This window comes from Hydra vulgaris, chromosome 01 (genome assembly GCF_038396675.1).
Source record: "Hydra vulgaris chromosome 01, alternate assembly HydraT2T_AEP".
Taxonomy (NCBI): Eukaryota; Metazoa; Cnidaria; class Hydrozoa; order Anthoathecata; family Hydridae; genus Hydra; species Hydra vulgaris.
The window spans coordinates 44,310,971-44,331,677 of record NC_088920.1 but is presented as its reverse complement, the minus strand read 5'-3'; the positions used below and the strand labels follow the sequence as shown (position 1 = coordinate 44,331,677).

Sequence of the window (20,707 nt, the reverse complement as noted above, 5' to 3'; positions counted from 1 at the left end):
CAACTTCTCTCACCAGAAAGACAAAGGTATCTCTACGATAGCATCCGAATTTTTATCCCAGAACGCGGGAAAGATTTAATTTGTTTAAAGCCACAAGTTGACAGGATGACGTTTGCCCAGGTTTTTTATTTTTTAACCTACCGTCATTACGAGAATTAAAATACGGATTAAAAATCTAGATTTGGACATATAAATAAAATGCTAAAAACAGTTCGATGGGTTTGCCTCCGGGTAAAGGAAAGCCGTCCACATATTCTTACTGCAAACATATAAATAAAATGCTATATATAAAATAGACATATAAATAAAATGCTAAAAACAGTTCCAGTTTGCCCCAAACAAAAAGGTGATACAAAATTTTGTATTATATTAAGAGTTGGTACCTTTTTTGATTTTTCAGTTATGTTTCTATATTTTTATTTTTAAAGAGTTACTGAAATTTATTTGATGTGAAAATTTGTACCCGTAATCTAAACTGTATTATGCATTTAAAAACAGAAAATAATCACCAACTTTTTTATCATACTGAATTTATAACACTTAAATTATGCGAACTTTCAACTTTAATTTTCTCAAAAACGCTGTTCCGGTCGTTGTCCCGCACAAACTTGGTCAAAAATAAAGATATTAAGTTAAATTTTTTTCTTTTTTGCTCATTTTTCTTTCTATTATACAGTAGTGCTAATAACTCCATTTCTAAGACTTGGTTCCTTATCCTGTGAGATGCCTCATACCGTTAAAATTTAACAGATTTTTTGAATATGAATTTATCCGATGATATTTTTTACAATAGATTTTACCTTTAAATTAAAGTTATTAATTTATGCCAAAAAATCACGTCTCAGAAACCATAGTGCAATGTTCTGATTAGTGCATCGGTATTCACGTGTTATATCAAATTGGATCTTTCGCTATAAATGAGTTCTTTCGCTACAAATGAGAATAACTTTAAATTCTTAATTAAATTAAAAAGGCTTGTGTAAATAATTATAATTTATCGTGCTCATTTCCAGCTCGTAAAACTTAAAAAAAATCTAAACATAAAACTATTCAAGTGTTAATCAAAGTACCAAACAGTAAACCATTATATTTAAAATTCAGAAAACTATACGATACAATATCGTTATTATAACAACGTTTATGCATATTAGAGTGACGTGGCATTTTCTTTTTCTGTTGATAAGAAAGTTTAATTCAATAACTAAAAAAACACGACACGAAACTAAATTCTTGAATATAGTTTTTTTTCGTTAAAAAATATGCTTCTTTTACACTTTGTACAACTTCAAGAATTTGACGAATTTCCTTTAAACAAAAATAAAAAAATTTACAAGCAGAAAAACGTCGGTTGTATCTCTGAGAAGACATCAGTATTCCTAATAAAAAGGCGGACGCAATAAATATGACCATATTATTCTTCTTCGTTTTCTCGCTTGGATTTTTTCTTTTTCTTCTTCTTTTTCTCTTTGTTTACCTAATATAATATATTTTAAATTTTATACAAAATTTACATATTTTCATACTGTCCTATAAAGCGGTTGTTGCAATTAAATACAAACTACAGAAACAATTTGTAAGTTCAGACATACACAATCATTTACAATTTGTGTATACTGTCTACAGTAGTCAATCAACTTAATGAGTTACTTCTTTCAGTTTTGGACACATCTTTAGTCATATATATTTGATATACCATATTTAATACATCGATAGAAATGTTTTACGATCTTGTTCACGCTACGGTGAGCAAGATTATAAAACAAAAACAAAATCAGCATTAAGGCAATTCTCCATTCTCAGCTGATTCCATAGTTAAAATTATTGTATATAACATCTTTATTAATATAAAATTAATATAATTTGTTAAGCATGTTAAATTCAATACATCAATAATATTTTAATTGTTGTATTGAATCGAGTATAAAATAAACTTTGTATATGTGCATATCAAACAAAACACAACTAAAAAAAAACCTACTTCTTCATGCTCAGATTGTACTTCTTCTTTAATTTCGATCTGATCAGAACTTATTGATTTCTTCTTCTTCTTTTTTTCTTTTTTAACTTTTCCTTCCTCTTCATCGCTACTTACATGCTTACGCTAATTTTTAGTTTTGATTTAAAATTTAAATATAAATTTCATTATTATTATTAAAATTTCTTAAAAAAAAAGTTCTTTATTATTATTATTATATTTATGAAATTATTATATTATTATTATATTATATTATAATATTATTATCTATATATTCTTAAAAACATAAAACAGTAATAAGGCGAAAATTTCATTTTTACCTTCACCGATGTTACGACTTTATCTTTTTCAACTTTAACTTCCTCAGCCACAATATCTTCATTCTTTGTTTGACTAAACGAAATTTAAAAATTGAAATTTTTACATATTCAATAATTTAAACGATAAACAGATAACGATAAACAGATAACTATGTACTTGACGCTTTTATAAGACTTCCAATCTTTAGGTGTATTTTCAGTAGGTTTACCATATTTATCTAGCAAGCCAGACGCAATCATTTTCTTTTTTTCTAAGGCCTACATAAATGCAAAGTATAAGTATTTAAACTCATTTATAGATATTCTAAATTTTATTCACAATTTAATTAAATTTATCAAAATTAAACTTATAAATACCAAACAAAATGAAATTCTTTAGTTATAAATTAATAAAACTATCGTCTCATGGAAATATTTTTTAAAACTACCCATTATTCAATTTAATAAGCTCAAGTACCTTGGGGCCAAGCCCCCATTTTCTTGGGTAAGTATCTCTATCCATGATAACTCTTTTAATCTTGGCTACTACCCCATGATCACAAGTAGCAATTGTAGCTGTGCTCATTAGGGCAATGCCTATTTAATAATATACTGTTTTAATAACAAGAAACTTTTAAAATTTAAAAACAAACAACATTTAGATATTATAAAAACTTTAAATAATCAAATTGTCAAAGTATAAAACAAAAGTATAAATATGTAATTTAAAACGTTTGTTAAACACAAAATAATAACGTTTTGGAAGATGTCAACATTTTCATACCAACTGCAATTGCTTCTCCTTTTGTGGTCATCATAACAATATCATCATTCATATCAATTCCAGACTCATAGCGAAGAATACCAGGTAACATTAATTTTGCTCCATAACATATTGCATTAACCTATCAAAAATTTTGTAATCATGTATTAAACAAAAACTTAAAATAAATTTTTTTTTAATAGTTAAGAGACTTACAGCACTATCTTTAATGACAAGCCTTTTATGTCCTGTCAATAGCTTTTCTAATGGTTTAACTACTCTTCGCAAATATGACTCTAAAAAAATAATTTAGCAAATATTAAAGTCTCCAGTTTGAATTGTGTAAACAGTTGCAAAAAATTAATACAATAATTTTGTTACCATCTTTTGTGTTATCGAAAACCCATTGTGCATCAAGAACATCGTGCATTGTTACTAAATCCTCCTATAAGACACAAAGTATACACACAATAAAACACAGACAGTAAAAATACAAAAATAAATCAATAAATAAAAAAATAAATTATCGTTTTACATTTTCAGACTGAATTCCTGATCTAACTCTTCGTAACTCTTGCATGTGACCTCCAACTCCAAGTATAAGCCCAAGATGTACACATAATGTTCTTACATATGTTCCAGCTTCACAGGAAATCCAAAATACAGCTAAAATCCAATCATTAAATTGTTTATTAAATTATAGTATATAAAACATGTAAATTATTTTTGACATTACCAGAATTTAAAATAGTAACTTTTATCACCTAAATTTTTTTCTTGATCAAATTCCAAAAGTTTGCTTTCATATATTGTTCTAACACGAAGTTGACGCTTTACAGCAGAAATTAAAGGAGGTCGTTGAAATAAGGCACCAGTCAGCATTTCAATAGCCTGTAAAATAATTTACATTTAAAAAGAATATCTCCTTATTTACAAATGGGTTGAAAATATAAACAATGACAAAATATAAAACCTGAGCTAATTTATCTTTACTTTCAATTGCATTATGTAATCTTAGTATGCCAACATACTCTTTTCCTGTTAAGAAAATATGCCAAATTCAAAGAAAAACAAAATATAGATACATGGTATAATCTAAGTATATGGTAAAATAAAAATACTATTGATAATTCATGACTTTATGACGACTTAAGAGCATTCGCAACATAGCAACATTTCTTTAGGTTGTTTTTTTTTATAATTGAAGGTAGGGTACCCTAAGGTACTGAGAGACAGTGAATTAAAATTGAAATTCAGTTTTTGAACATAATCCTCATTTTAGAATGACTAGAATTATTAACATAACAGTATTCAGGATTAAGTCAAAAACTTTTATTATTTTAAAAATTTATTTTTAAATTTTAAAAATTTAATTTAAATTTTAAATTAATTTTAAAACTATATTTATAAAAACACAACTGGTCCATTTGAAAGATTATAGAATTTTTATTTGCATTAAGTCTAAAATCAATAAATTGTGTACATGATTTTATTATAACTCTAAAAAATATATTATATTATTTTCTGTCTGCATATAGTTTTACTCTACTTTTAACAATGAGACAGATGTGGTTGTTTTATTTGTGCTACCATTGAGTTACCCCCTAACTTATATACACAGAAAACTGTGTTTCTTTAAAAACAATAACTTTAAATGTAATTGAGTATTAATGTTAGAGAAATGTTTAGAGAAATTTATTATAGTTATTTAATGATTACGGCTGTCAAAAATGGTAAAAATTTAATTTTAAGTGTCCAGATTACACAAGTCCCAATTACAGTTTAGAAATACTATCATGTACATTGTTTCAGGTGTCAAAAATGCACAGAAACTCATAGAACTTCCCAAACATTATGTTGAATGTTTTCAGAAATTCAGATGGTGATAAAGAAATTGTAATTAGTTTTTAACAGATCTTCAAGAACTTCTTTCACATACCAAGTTAAAGGTATGGTAATTATTGAACTATATTACAATTGAGAATTTTAAACTTTGAAATAAAATGAATTTTAAACTTATCAAAGGATAGTTACCCAATATTTGATAATGCTACTTGGGTAGTTGATAATGCTACCCAGAAACCAACAGGTGGGTACCTGCCAACAGCCTTATATTTGATATTATATGTTGCAAATTGATAATTGATATGGATATTTGTAAATTTAAGACCTGAAGAATTTAGGGAAACCCAGAAGCAGGAAAAAGAAAAGCAATCAAAATTGACAAAAATAATATCATGTTGCTTGACATAAGCTGTAAACTGTAAAAAACATATTAACCTAATAACAAAATAATGATTGCAAAATAATAGAGAATGACAGAGACTTTGAAAGGAAAATTTTTTTAAATTTTGCATAAAAAATTGACCTATGTTAATGACTCAGCTTTTTTCAACTTGTCCAATTTTATTTAATATAATATTAAACAATTAATATAAAAACATTAAATAAACAATAATTGAATTGTACACTGAGTTAAACATGCCACTTTAATTAGAATGGATATTTGTAAGCGATAATAAAGCTAAGGTAGTCAAATTATTATGTTGATATTCAGGCTTGGTCGGGAAGTGATCGCTCTTGATTACTGACCACAGAAATAATATTTAGTTGTGAAAAACTGGCCAGTTTTTTTAGTCGTTTTGAGAACATTTTAAAAAACAAAAGCGCAAAAAAAATTAATTGGACCGATGAGAGACAATTACAAAAAAGTAATAAAATAAACAAGGAATAGAATACTTTTAACACAAAAAAACTTAAAGCAAAATAAATTGTTTAGAACAAATATTTCTAAACATCGCTCTTTTATGTTTTTTAATAAAATTAAGCGACATTTTTTATACTAAGTAACATTTACAATTATTTTATAAGGAAACAATTGTTCTTTTAATTATCAAAGAGTATAATATAATTTTTATTTAATTACTCATGTCTTATTTCCAGTGCTAGATTAAAGAAGGTTGGAGATATAGCCCTGGGCCCCGCAATGTTAGGGGCCCCAAAATAGTCAAGAAGACCTTTTTTTTTAAAGTCATTTTTACGCCTGTGGCACATAAAAAAGGCCTCCAAAATAATAATAGCCCCGGCCCCAAAAAGTCCAACAAGATTCTAATAAAAGTAATGCTAGTTTTAGTTTTATTTAAGCTAAATTATTTTATAAATAAGTTTCATTTTTTAAATAACTATTTTATGTTCACGTAGTTTGAAAAGTTTAACATATTTGAAACAATTCTTCTTGGTAAGATGAACAAATAAATTAATTAAATAATCGAGTTACTGTAGAAATTAAATTAACTAGATATAAATCAACCAAAAAGGTTAAAAACACTTTATAAAGAGGAAGCGGACTTGCTTCACAATACCGCTGATGATGTTTAGTAAGTCAACTTTTTAACCGTAATTAGTATTTAAAACAGAAAAAAGTAACTTTAAGTTTAAGCATAACGAGTTTGTAAGAATGGCAACTGAAGCAAAAATAATCAGAGTTAGCAAACCAATATCCAAGAACTTAAAAACTTTTTTTATATCTAATAAATTTTTATATATATATATATATATATATATATATATATATATATATATATATATATATATATATATATATATATATATATATATATATAATATATATATATATATATATATATATATATATATATATATATATATATATATATATATATATATATATATACAGTATTGGACAAAACGAGTGCAACCAAATAATGCTAATTTAGTTTCTTTATATAAAATTGCTGCATTTTTTCAATTTAGAGAAATAACTATGTAACTATTTAGAGACATAGTTCTTCAAGTTTTATTCATCACAAAGTTCATTATTTGTACACGAAAACTAATAAATTAATCAAAAGTATTAAAAAAAGTTGATTTCCTTCTGGACAAAACAAGTGCAACTCGACAAAATGTTGACCAAGCTGTATTTCGCTATTAATAATTCGTGGCGATTCTTTGTTGTCGAACACACCCTTGCATCTTCGAGGCATAAATTCGATCAGGTGATCAATGAAACTTAGTGGAATCGCTGCCCAGGCCTTCTGGATTTGTTCAAACAGTTGATCCTTATTACGAACACCTTCACGATTAATTCTGCGGTTGACGATCTCCCACAGGTTCTCGATAGGGTTGAGATCCGGAGATTAAGGCGGCCAATCCATCACCAATAGATGGTTGTCTTGAAACCACTGCTTGACTACTTTTGCAGTGTGTTTCGGATCGTTGTCTCGCTGAAAAACCCATTTTATTGGCATATTCCATTCAGCATGAGGTAACATAACATCTTTCAGGATATTTTTATACATGAAACGGCCCATTATTCCATTGTTTCGATGTATTGGACCTAGACCGTTAGCAGAAAAACACCCCCAGACCATCACATTGCCTCCACCATGCTTTACGGTCCTATGACAGTAACGTAAATCGAGGCGTTTTCCGGCCGGTTGACGTACACAGCAAATGCCATCGCTCCCAATGATGTTGAACTTCAATTCATCACTGAACAGGACAGTTTACCATTTCTGCACATTCCAGTCAATATGAGATGTAGCAAACAGGAGTCTTTTCTTCTGGTTTTTTAGTGAAATCACAGGTTTCTTTGCATGGCATCGAAAAAACAATCCGGCTTCAACAGCACATCGTCTGATTGTTCGGTCCGATACAGGCAGCTCTAATTGCTTTTGTATCTCGACTGATGATATCCAGGGATCCTTCTTGACGGATCTGACGATCATAGAATCCTCTCTAGAAGTGGTGGAACGCGGTCTTCCACCTTTGTTATCTGCTGCCAACTTCCCCGTAGAACAATATTTGGAACATAGTCTTGATACAGTCGATTTTTTCACGCGATATTTATCACAAATGCTTTTTTGTGACATTCCACTTACGTAATCGCCAATAATTTTCTTTCTTAGTTCCAATCCAAGACTGTCGGGAGCAATTTTTGCAATTGAAGTCATAAAAATAATAAAAATAAATTATCACGCTTCTTAAGGCTTACCGTGTTACATTTACCTTGTGGTGATACAATAATGCTCTGTGGAACACAACATCTTTGTTGGATGTGGACTGTATTGATGTAATGAAACACTTGTTGTATTTCACTTCTTGTATTGATGTTCTTCGATAAAACACTTTGATAAAACTCACTTCGATAAACTGTCTTGATAATACTGACTGATTGACTTCCATATACTGACTGAATTACATGTCGATTTTTATGTCTCTTATATAGTAAAATGAATCTGTGTGAACCTGTTCTGGAAGATTCTAGATGCTTCTTTTTGATGCTTCTGGAAGCTTCTGGATGCGTCTCAATGTTTCTCGATATTTCTGGATGCTACTGGATGCTTCGTCTGGAAACTTCTAGAAGCTTCTGCATGCTTCTGGAAACTTCTGGATACTTCCTTTAATTATTAAAAAACTTCCGTGACGTTGACACGGACCAGACTTAAGAAAATGAAACAAACCAAAAAAGTTGCACTTGTTTTGTCCGCTGCAAAATGGCACTTGTCAACGAAATTCTACCTGTGTGCTGTCACCTGTCAGCTGATTGCTCATGTCATGACATGCTATGACTCCAGACTCCTGAACTGTTTGCTGTGGTAGTATAGTTCGTTTCGTTTTTAAGACATGTAAAATTAGGAACACTTTTTAGCATTGTTCGATGTTGGTTGCAAATGTTTTGCCCAATACTGTGTGTGTGTGTGTGTGTGTGTGTGTGTGTGTGTGTGTATATATATATATATATATATTTGTGTTCTGTTATGACCTCTTGTATGTTTATTTCATAATTAGTTTTATTAACTTTGATGATTATTAATAATTTCATTGAAAACGCAATTATTGTTGAAAGTCTTTGTTTACAAAATAAATCATAAAGATTGCTTTAAAAGATTACATTAGAATAAAAAAAAAATCTCGAATAATACAATTTTAAAAATATTTCTACAGAATACTCCAAAACTTTATTTCGCTTAGTCAGCGTATTTTTTCAACCAATAGAATTAGTTTGTTTGTAGATTTGGCGGGTTTTCAGTGTTCGTGAATATTCTTTTTATTCTTCCGCACAAAGATGTTTTGAGAACATTTAAGTTTAGGTATGTTTCCATGTATGTCTGTAATGCAAAAATTTTTTGTTTTACGGACATACATAAACTTAAATGTTCTCAAAACAACTAAAAAAATCTGGCCAGTTATTCGGAACTAAATGGTCAATAATCGAGAGCAATTGCTCTCGCTTCCAAGCCTGATATTGCAATACATTTCTGGATTTAGATGGATTTAAATACTCTAAAAGCTACATTAAATCATACTTAATTTAATTGATTATTAATAATTTAGATCCCCTGAAAAACTTTTTTAAAAATTGTTTAAAGAAATACTAAAAAATTTTTGATATTTTTAATAATAAAAAACAATTTCTTGGTATAACTTTAAATAAAAAAATTTAACAAGAAATTTTGGAAGAAATTTGAAATCTGTAAAAAAATTCTGATTAAGTATTACAACAAAATAAAAAAAAAATAAAAAAGTATTAATCTGATGTTGAACTGTATCCTTGGGTGTTCATTAGAACAGAATTCATTAGATCTACGGATTATATTTATATTCAATAGGTGAATCAAGTGATTGCAAATTGCGTTATCTAGAAATGCTTCTGTTTCTTTTTTTTTTTAACTTATAGTTTTTTAAAAACTGTAAACACAAAAACCGTTATCACAAAAATTATAGTTGTTAATCAATAAAAAATCATTGATACTGATATTAAAATTATGATAAACAATCTAATTATAAAACCATATTATTCTTGTAATTATTATTATTAATAATAGTTATGATTTAATATTTGATATTTGTAATTTAATATCTTAACTCATTTGACAAAATCATCAGATAAAACGTGAAAAACAAAGCATACATTGCAATGTAATGTTAAAAATTGAACAACAAATCACAACAGTGCAATGGAATTTAATGGTGATTAATTATTTCAAACTTTAAAAATTGTGACTTATTTAAATCTTATTTAATATTTTTTTACAAATCTAGAATTACGGTTCAAAAGCTTGTTCTTTCTATCGCAGATATATATATATATATATATATATATATATATATATATATATATATATATATATATATATATATATAAAATTAAAGACAGATGTTTTAAAAACATATAAAAACTAATTCAAACAACTTTTGTTATTTTAAAATAAAAGTAAAAAACTCAAATAACATATTAACATATATATTAATTTGTGTCTAATTCAAAACATTAAACTTTTTAAATAAATCATTACATTTTACTCCTTACTAAAATCTCATTTTAATGCTTTGTACAATGCGCAAATAGCTTTAGCATAATTTTTAATTGGTTGATTTTGAGATTACAGCACATATTTTTCGGATTTTTAGTAATTTAAACTAATTTATTACATTAAATTTTTAAAATAAATCTTTAAAGTTTAAGCATAATTTTAATTGGTTGATTTTGAGATTACTGCGCATATTCTTTGGACCTAAACTATGTAAGTTTTAACTGTTATTACTTTTTGTGGTTGCAATTTTTTTAAATTTCATAATACAATAAATTGACCCTTTTATTAAAGCAGTGTTCAGGGCTTTATACGAGAATGATAAAACTGAGAATTTGAAGACCAGAAGTATTTACAGATATTACAATTCACAATCACTTAATTCACCCCTTGATATTATATATTACTTTCTTTCGATTTTACCTGCTCCTTGTTGAGATTTCACTAGGCGTGTTGTTCTATCAATGCAAACAATTAAACAACCAGTAACTTTTGGATCAAGTGTTCCACTATGACCCGTCTTCTGGACTCGCAATATACGCTTAACCCATGCAACAACCTGAATACAGAAAGCAATTAATTTTAAGATGCATCTAGCAATAATCAAAATGCAAAAGTCACATCTACATAATGAAATTGCAACAGTAAGAAACACCAACAATAAATACCTCATGAGATGAAGGGTTAGCTGGTTTATCAAGGTTAATATAGCCAGCACTAAAAAAAGGATCTGTAGAATAAAATTTGAAAACTTCTAAAACCATTAAAACCAAAACATGATAAAATTTGAATTCAAGCAAATTTATTTAATAAATTAGACTTTAAGAAATAATAGGATAAATGAAATTTTTCAATTAAACACCTCCATAAACAAAAAAAGAAAAATACAATAAATTAAAAACATACGCTAAATAGTCCTTAAGACTTCGTTTCAAAGGCGCACTTCCACTAGGAATAGGAGTATAATGACCAGTTCGCACATTTAAACGGTCGTAATTCTAAAAAAATTCATATCAAGTTTATTCCATTGCTTAAATAAATATAGAAACTATTTTTTTCTGAAACAAAAATAAAAACATTAAATCTTTTTATTCAGTTTAATTTGTTCATATCAAAAATAAACTTTTTATGGTCTTTGATTTAGAATAAAAACTTTCATTACAATCTATAAGAAAACTCAAATGTGCTTTTTGAAATTGAATACTTTTTTTAATTCGCTATTGACATAAAAATTAATCGAACAGAATTTAAAATAATTATATTGTACCTTTAATAAAAGAGGCCATTTCGATGTATCAAGCTTTGGGATAACTGAGGTTGGTTTAATGATATAATCACCATCCTAAAATAAAATTAATACTAGATTAGTCTAAAATAAAAGGTTTAACACATAACTTTTTTTAACACAAGTTAAATCTTTTAGTTTCACTGTGTTTAAATAACTAATTTATTTTGACAATACTATGACAATACTGATGTCTTTAATGAAAAGCTTTATCTTTAACATTTACAAACATGGATTTATTATTACTTAGCGAGGCATATTTTATTTTAAAGCTGGAACCTTAATTAAGTTTAAATTTAAGTATTTAAGTAAAGTGAGTAAAACTGAGTTTTTATTAAACATAAAACACCTTTCACCAGCTTATTTGTTGATGACAATCAAGGTAGCGGTCAAATACAAATTTGTATTTGGTAAAAATAGGCTAATATGACATATTTATAATTGTATTGTATTTGAAGTTAACCTGTGTTTTTTTGGCAAATACCAAGAGATTTTTTTTTTTTTTAATTTCATTTTTCACACTAAAATAATCTAAAAATTTGTTTTCAAAGAATGTTTTTAAAAAGAATTGTTTTCATACTTCTGTTTAGTAAACTATTTTATCAGTCTTGTCTTGGAAAAATCTTTATATATTTTTCTTGATCCAAAGTACAAATATTTGTATTCGGAAAATGCTGATAGAATATATTTGTATTTTAATTTGTATTTGGAAATCTAGAATTAACAAGCTTGTATTTGACCTAATGTATTTCACCTCAACCCTGATGACTAATATATGCTTTATCTATCTATTAAGTGAGAGGTTTTTGATTTTCTGTCGCTTTTATCTTTTTACTTTTATATTAGCTAAAATGTTTAAAAATAGTTTAATTTTTTGCAAAAAAACTTACCATATCTTCAGCAACATCTGAAATAAAATAAAAAAAACTTGATAAAATAAAAATTTATTCACTAAAAATTACAAAATAAAAATAAAAAAATTCATAAACAAGCTCTTACTGTTATAGAAATTCAAGTCCAAGTATGAAAATAAGAAAAGCATATTCTTTTATTATTTTATATTAAACTATTTTTATTATTATTATTTTATTATTAAATATTTTATTATATTAAAAAATCTTATGTAAATTATAATACATCACAATAAAAATGAATAGCAAAAACATTGAGTAATAGCTACCTTAGCTATCTTCGAATGATGCCCTTTCTTTTTTAGACAAGGTGCAAAAATATATCTTAGCTCTAAAGCATTATTACCAGGTCCATTGGACCTTAATTTAGAGAAAAACACCATTTAAAATCTAAATTTCTTGATAAAATGATATTTCTAATTACAGAATGAAATTTTATTTTCTTACAGGTAATTTAAAGATTTTTTTGCTATTATCTGAAGCTACTGCTTAAACATTTTAAAAGAGCTTCTATCCCATAAATAATATATATTTACAAAAGTGTTATGAAAGTATAATAAATGCTGAAAAGAAAAAAACATATTGTATTAAACATTAAATTATGTGTATATTATAAGTTTGAAAGTATTACCTGAAATCAGTGCCTAATATATATAAGAACTTATCTGAGAAAGCAACAACCCTTTTTTAAGCCTTCCCAGGAAACGCATGCGGTTTTTTATCTTGTATGTCCACACATGAGTATTTTATTTTAGACAACTAGTCACGGCCATTTGAAAGTTTTATTAAATCAAAGGTGTTGCAGAAAAAACTAAGCTTCAAAAACAAAGAAAGCAAAACTAACAAAATAGAAAATTAAAATAAATTTAAATGTAAAAAGTAATAATAATTTGTGCACTGCTTTTATTTTCGTTTTTTTAGAGTGGATGTTATTTTCAGCAATGAAATTAAATAAGGCAAAGCAAAGAAAAAAAGAAAAAAAAACAGTTACAAGTTAACATTAAAAGAATAATTTTCCTTTATTTTATTTCTAATAATAATAATTATTATGCCATTATTAATAATTGTTTAAAAAAAGAAAAAAAAACAGTTACAAGTTAACATTAAAAGAATAATTTTCCTTTATTTTATTTCTAATAATAATAATTATTATGCCATTATTAATAATTGTTTACATATATTTCACCAATAACATAGTAGACCAAAAGGAAGGGGCAGGTAGAAAAACAAAAATTTTTTTTGGAAGTGGTGGGATTCGAACCATGAACATTTTGCGTGTGAAGTAAATGCCTTATTCAAAATAAGCTAATCGTGTGTATACTTACAAAATAAATATAATTATATAGTAAAAAAAGTTATACATAAAAGTATATGCATGCATTACATAGACATATTCATATAGGGAAATATATACTTGTTACATTAAAAATATACAAATATATTTTACAAACAAACAGCAACTTATACTTTGTTTTTCTTTTTTAAAAACATAAAAATATAAGAAAATTATTCTTTTTAATGTCGCCTTGAAACTGTTTTGCTTTTTTGCTTTGCCTTATCCAATTTTGTTGCTGAAAATAACAACCACTTTAAAGAAACAAAGACAAAAGCAGTACAAAATTATTTAAATTATAAAAAAAATTTTTATTTTAATTTATTTTAATTCTTTATTTTTTTAGTTTTGCTTTCTTTGTTTTTGAAACTTAGTTTTTTCTGCAACACTTAATATAATAAAACTTGCAAACAGCCGTAACCAAGTTGTCTGAAATAAAATACTCATGTGTGAACATACAAGACAAAAAACCGCATGCCTTTCCTGGGAAGGCTTGCTTTTGATATTTTGTAAACATAAAGATAGTTAAGCAAACATTTGTAAATAATAAAGATAGTTAAGCAAACAAATAATGCAATAGTAATCCTTTATCAGGATACACACCCATCTTTGCGAAAATTTACGGTTGTTGCAACATAATGTCTGGCAGATGTGTTAACATATTTTCTGCTGACATAAAAATGTCCCATATATTTTCTGCTAACATAAAATATGTCCCACATATTTTCTATCGATGTATTTTGACACAATTTTTGTCTGAATAGTTTTTGATGACGTAAAATATTTCCAACATATTTTCTGTAAACATACTTTGACATAATTTTATGTCTGAATTATTTGATGTTTTATATTCTTGAAGAACAAATCAAACTAATTTTGTAACATATTTTTATTTTATTCATTAAATTATTCTGAAATGTATTACTAAATTGTTAGTTTGATTCTTATTTCAAGAATATAAAACAAAAAATATGACAAAATATGTTGGACATTTAATGTCAGCAGAAAATAATTGAGACATAAAATTATGTCAAAATATATCAATGGAAAATATGTGGGGCATATTTTGTCAGCAGAAAATAGTTGAGACATAAGTTATGTGAAAACAGGCTGATATAAAATATGTGTAACATTTTATGTTGGCAGAAAATGTCTCAGACATATTTGACAGATAACAACCCTGTGTAAGTTTGTAAAAACTATTTTTGAGAACTAATAAACAACATACCAGACTTGCTTTTCTTTTTCTCTAAAAAAATTCAAATCAATTCTTTAACAAAAATACAAATTTTAAATAACATTATAAAATAAAAAATATAAGTTTTGTATCTAATTTTTTTATGTTTTTAGAAAACATAAGTGTTTACTTCTTATTTTATGATAAAAATGAAACAAAATTTAATAAATATTTTTGGATCTTTAAAACAAATCCAGATAAAAATAATGAATATTAGAATCTAAAGCTTTTAAATCTAGCCTTTAAGAAAGAAAGAGGGAAAAAGATTTTATTTGTTTTTAATAAAACTTTTATTAATCATAAGTATAGTTATAATAGCTAAGAATATATTTTATTGTCTCAATAATTTGTAAATAAAATAGTAAAATAGTTATAAATATTTATTAGTAATATGTGCATTAGAATTTAGAATCTTTTTTTTTTTAATGTTATTAATTTATATTTTAAAAAAGAGTTAGGGCCAAACTATTTACAGCTGCCTTAAGTTTTTTACAAATATATTTTTTTGTTTATCAAACATTTTGATCCATCCTACTATCACAACACTGTCACAATAATATCACCAAATAATAAATCTTCAAATAATTATGCAAAATTTTTCTTTACTTTTTAAAAAACAACAAGGGTAACGGGGGGCATTTAGCCTTATTTCCTCAATTCATATAATGAAATGCCTGATGTTTTTGTATTAAGAAAGAATTCATATAATAAAATGCCTGATGCTTTTGTATTAAGAAAGAGGGGTATTAAGCTCTACATGATAAACAGCAATTAAACAATCAGGGAACTTTTCATAACCATACTTGGGTTTCTAACCAATGGTATTGATTTTTAATTAGAATATATAGATAAGTGGTTTTTCTATCTATTTATTTATAATTTAATTATATATAATTTAAATATTTATATATTTTATTTAAATATTTAAGTATTTATATATAATTTAAAGTTCTAACACCTGATGCTATTTGTTCAGTACATACATGTCCAAGTTTATTCTGATTGGCTAATAAGATTGTTAGCAGCTTGGTTTTTGCAGCAAAATTAAGACATTTCTTTATGCTATAATTAGCCAACAGTTCTAATTTAGTTTACACAGTTAATACTCCTGACTTAAGAGGTTATAATATAAATGTTTACAACACCATTAACATGTTGCATAATATATGGAATTAACTATATAAAAGACTGTTCCTATTATTGCATTATCTAAATAAAAAAATTGCTATTTAATTTATCTAAAAAAGTAAAAGTTAATTAAAATTCAAAACAAAAAAAGTTTCACTCTCAAACTATTCAATTACTTTTTCTAGAGATTTTTTTTTTCCCACTTTTTTTTCTACTAAATTTGCCACTTAAAAATAATCTTAGGACATAAAATATATTTTTTATGAGATTAAGATATTCTTATTAAGAGAAAAATTTTTATAAGATTATATTTTTGAAAGTGTAGTTATCTGATGCATATTAAACAACAATGTTCACTTTATATGATGCATATTAAATCAGTTCCATTTGTGTTTGATAGATAAGTACCTTTTCCTTTTTTTGGAATGTTCGTCAATTAGTTGTTATTTAATAGGTTCCAGTTTCTTCTCCCTCTTATAATTTATAATATATTATATAAATACTTTTTGTACATATTTATGTTATGTAAGAATGATAACTCTTAACAAAAACCAAATTCTATTAATAAGCTAGAATTCTACAAATAAGGTAGAGCTGCTCTAGGTATTCACATTGACAGTATCAAAAGTCAAATTTTGTAGTGGTTTTCTGTTTCCTTCAAACTTATTAAAAATCTTCAGCTAAGCAAGTGCTTGTTTTTAATGAATTGAAAAATTACTTTTACATTGAAATTTTTTATTTTCATACAAAAACAAGTACATATAAGACTAAGTAAGAACTTTTTTAAGCTGTTTAACTATTTGTGTATGTAATCAATGAGTTAAAATAATGATATTTGTTAAGCAAATGAAGATAGAAATTTTAACAAATTAAAATGGCAGTTGGATGAATGTCTGAGACATTAATCCAACTGCAACTAATGCTTATAAATAACTCTAAAATTTACTTTAATATTAATCTTCTATTTATTATTTTGAACGGATAGCATTTCTAAGAGAAATATGGCTCTGTTGATTATTAATTAGTTTATAAAATGTCATAATTAGCAAGGGCTTAATGCCCCTGTTAAAAAAAAATGATTAAAACAATCAAATAACATTGATCAGATAAATGACATCCAAGTTTTAATTCTATAAACATTACACAGATATAGTTTAAGTCACAGATATAGTTTAAAACAAAAGTTATTTGTAGAAATAGTTTAAGTATTTTAATTTTTCTTCATTTATATAACATTGTTAATGGAGCTAATTGCCCCCCTTTATTTAGAAGAATGGTTTTGGACATAAAAAAGAAAGGAGACAGGAAATTCTATGCAACTAGCTAGGCAATGACAGATGCCTGTAATTCTGTCATGTGTAAGCAGATGTCTGTCAACCAGGCATCCAAGCATTTTACAAGTACTTTCCAGCACTAGAGCTCACAATGCTTCTGCCTCAACATCAATATCTTAGTTAACTACAGCACCACCAACAGAATCATCACCTTTATCTTCAGCACCTGCAGAAAAAACACAGACACCATTGTCTATTTCATTCTCAGGAAAGTTTTCTATTAGAGACTTTTTCCTCAAAGAACTGCAGCCTAGACTTGCACAAACTTCTGGACATGGGGGGTCGGCTAAAGTCATTAGTTTTCCCTAGGGCAAAGCCTAACAGGTGATGAATGTTTGAAGAGAAGAAGCAACAACAACAACAAAAAAATAGCACTCCAAGAAAAAAGACCGTGAAAAAAGGAAGACATCTCCCAGCTGGAGATAATAGGGACAGTGATGATGATGACGACACTGTGTGCCTAAAGTGTGGTATTCATGGAGGTCAGGGAGAAGAATGGTTGTGTTGTGACTTATATAAAGTATCATGTTAAATGCAAAGAAATTCTAGATGGAGCTGATATTGAAGCCATGGACTGGATTTGAGAGAGCTGTCTCACAAATAATGTAAAAATATGCTTTACATAATAGAACTTATTGCCATGGACTTATTGCCATGGACTGGATTTGAGAGAGCTGTCTCACAAATAATGTAAAAATATGCTTTACATAATAGAACTTATTGCCCCCATTTTTAAATTTGAGTCAGTGTTAGTTGTTTACTAACGCTTTAGCTTTTGTTTTTTCACTATATTACTTTAAATTTTGCTGAGTAAAGCTTTAGTATATTTAGAAATAAGTGTTGTATATCACTTATAAAAATTTTATTTTTATTACTTATTTACTTATTTCAAAAAGAGAAAAAGGTTCTTGAAAACATGTGGCTTAATACCCTCTGTTACCCTATCATTTAAATTAAAAAATCATAATTAATAAACTAAATATAAATTAAAGACCATTAAACTTAAAAATAGATAGGTTTAACTTCTATATTGACAATAAATTTTATAACTTAATTTTTATAAACACTAAACTTCAACACTAAACTTCAAATTAGAGGAAAACATTTATATACAGTTCTTAACCAGCATAAACTTTTTTATGATAATTGACTGTAATAAAGAGAGATAGCAAAACTAAACTGATGCAGATATATAACCGAAAATAGTTTGAACTAAAACCAATTTGTCTACTTTAAAACAAATAATTCTATGCGGCAGTTAACATGAGTAAATTCCTAATGTATAAAATATTAAAAACACGATGTAAATTGCTGTATGTATCTGAAATACTAATGAATACCTCGCAAAATTTTCCGATTGAATTTTTTTAAATAATGCTTTCATTTTGGCTTTTTATGAATTAACATATTTATGAGTATATAAGATCAAGTAGTATAAGTATCAATTGGAGCTAATTGCTTTGATGCCAAATTCTTAACCAGCATAAAATCTACTACTAAATTTAAATTTTTTTTTAGTTTTGAATTGAACTATTTTAATTTCATTTGTTCAATTTTTTTTGTGTAAAGAATTATTGTGAAATACCTCAGATTTCATTTAAACTTAAAAAACCTGAATAGAAGCAGTACAAGACAAGACAAGTAAAGTGCAAACATTACCCACTAAAAAATATAGAACTTATCACATTTTATAGAAAGAACAAAGTTTCCAAAGACATACTTTTCACTTCGACGTCAGCCATTCTGGGTTATTATTTAACGGCAAATTACCATGAAGCACGAGGTACACTAACAAAACCTCTCACGTGTACTTAGGGTACCATTTTGTATACGATAAAAGCTTGGTGTGAATGCTAACTCCGACGAAGAGCAAGGGGGGGGGGGGGAGGAGTTCTCGTAAAAATTGAACTAAAATAAGAATGTTAGCTAAACTACTCAGGAAGCTAAAATCCAAACAGTGCCGTCGCTAATAGGTAGAAAGTCCCCCTTAACCTGTCATTAGGGACCCAAAATTTTAAAAACCTTCCATTATAAAAAAAAATTTTAAAAAATGATCTTTAAATTTTTATAAGATTAAAATAAAATAGAATAAAACTAGAATAAAAATTTGATTTTTTTTTTAATTGGTACAAAAACTGTGGTCTTTTAGACTATGTTTGCAAATCGAATCTTCAATCATAATTCAAATCATATTTCGCGCTTCAAATAATATTTCGTGCCATCGGTAAAAAAGGAAGCGTGAATTGCTTAGTTAAATGCTTTTCCTTGATGCTCTGTGACAAAACCGTTAGGTCTTCTTGGAGCACTTAAAAAAAAATTAAAATTAAAAAAAAATTTATATATTCCATAATCAAAACGTTTGCATCCTAGAAAGTCATTAGATAATTTGGTATCGAATCTCAGTTTCATCTAATGTCAATATAATTCCTTACAGTATCGATATTGAGATCTCGCAAGACTGGTGTTGATTTGGTATCGTTGGTATTATTTGGATTGGAAAGAAAGGATTCAGTAATCTTAAAGATGTCACCAGATATACCGTAAGAAGAAAGCTTACGGAAAAGACCAGCATGCTAAACTTTATCAAAAGCTTTTGAAATGTCAAGAGCGATGACCTTAACCTCTCCACCTTTATCTAATGCACGATAAAATCTATCGGTTATTACTGTTAGCAAGTAGAACTGTAGAACAAGAAGATCGAAATCCATATTGATGATCAGAAAGTAAGTTATTAGGTTCAAAATGAGAGATTAAGCATTTGTTAATTAAAGTTTCAAAAACCATGCTTATGATAGGAAGAAGACTAATGGGACGCCAGTTAGACGAATCAGATCGCTCTCCAGAATTTTTATAAATAAGGATAACAGATGACGCTTTCCTGCAGGCTGGAAAAAGACAGCTCCGGGAACACTTCTGCAAGACGATAACAGGTATGTTATCCGGACCACAAGCTGTAGAAGAGTCTAAGCAGGAAATCACTTTAGATACAGAAGCTGGAGTGATACAAATGTCAAGCAATAGATCAACCCGTTTGACGGCTTATTCAGGTAGAACGCAACTAGTAGAATCAAAAGATGATATTGATGAAAAGTTCTTAGCAAACAATTC

General features: G+C 27.0%; 1 protein-coding gene across 1 annotated transcript; it reads right to left on the bottom strand.

Annotated features, from left to right (window-relative positions):
• Positions 1 to 1,223: 1,223 nt before the first annotated feature.
• Positions 1,224 to 19,458, bottom strand: LOC100198330 (H/ACA ribonucleoprotein complex subunit DKC1). Its single transcript, XM_065788295.1, has 18 exons — positions 19,320 to 19,458; positions 15,129 to 15,149; positions 12,547 to 12,563; positions 11,639 to 11,713; positions 11,278 to 11,369; positions 11,040 to 11,088; positions 10,795 to 10,930; positions 4,011 to 4,075; positions 3,802 to 3,928; positions 3,573 to 3,703; positions 3,419 to 3,482; positions 3,254 to 3,333; positions 3,059 to 3,179; positions 2,753 to 2,871; positions 2,453 to 2,553; positions 2,296 to 2,368; positions 1,979 to 2,101; positions 1,224 to 1,474 (listed from the first exon to the last, which is right to left on the bottom strand). Exons 1-18 carry the CDS (start codon positions 19,339 to 19,341, stop codon positions 1,412 to 1,414), a joined length of 1,479 nt encoding a protein of 492 aa, XP_065644367.1. The 5' UTR covers positions 19,342 to 19,458; the 3' UTR covers positions 1,224 to 1,411.
• Positions 19,459 to 20,707: the final 1,249 nt, after the last annotated feature.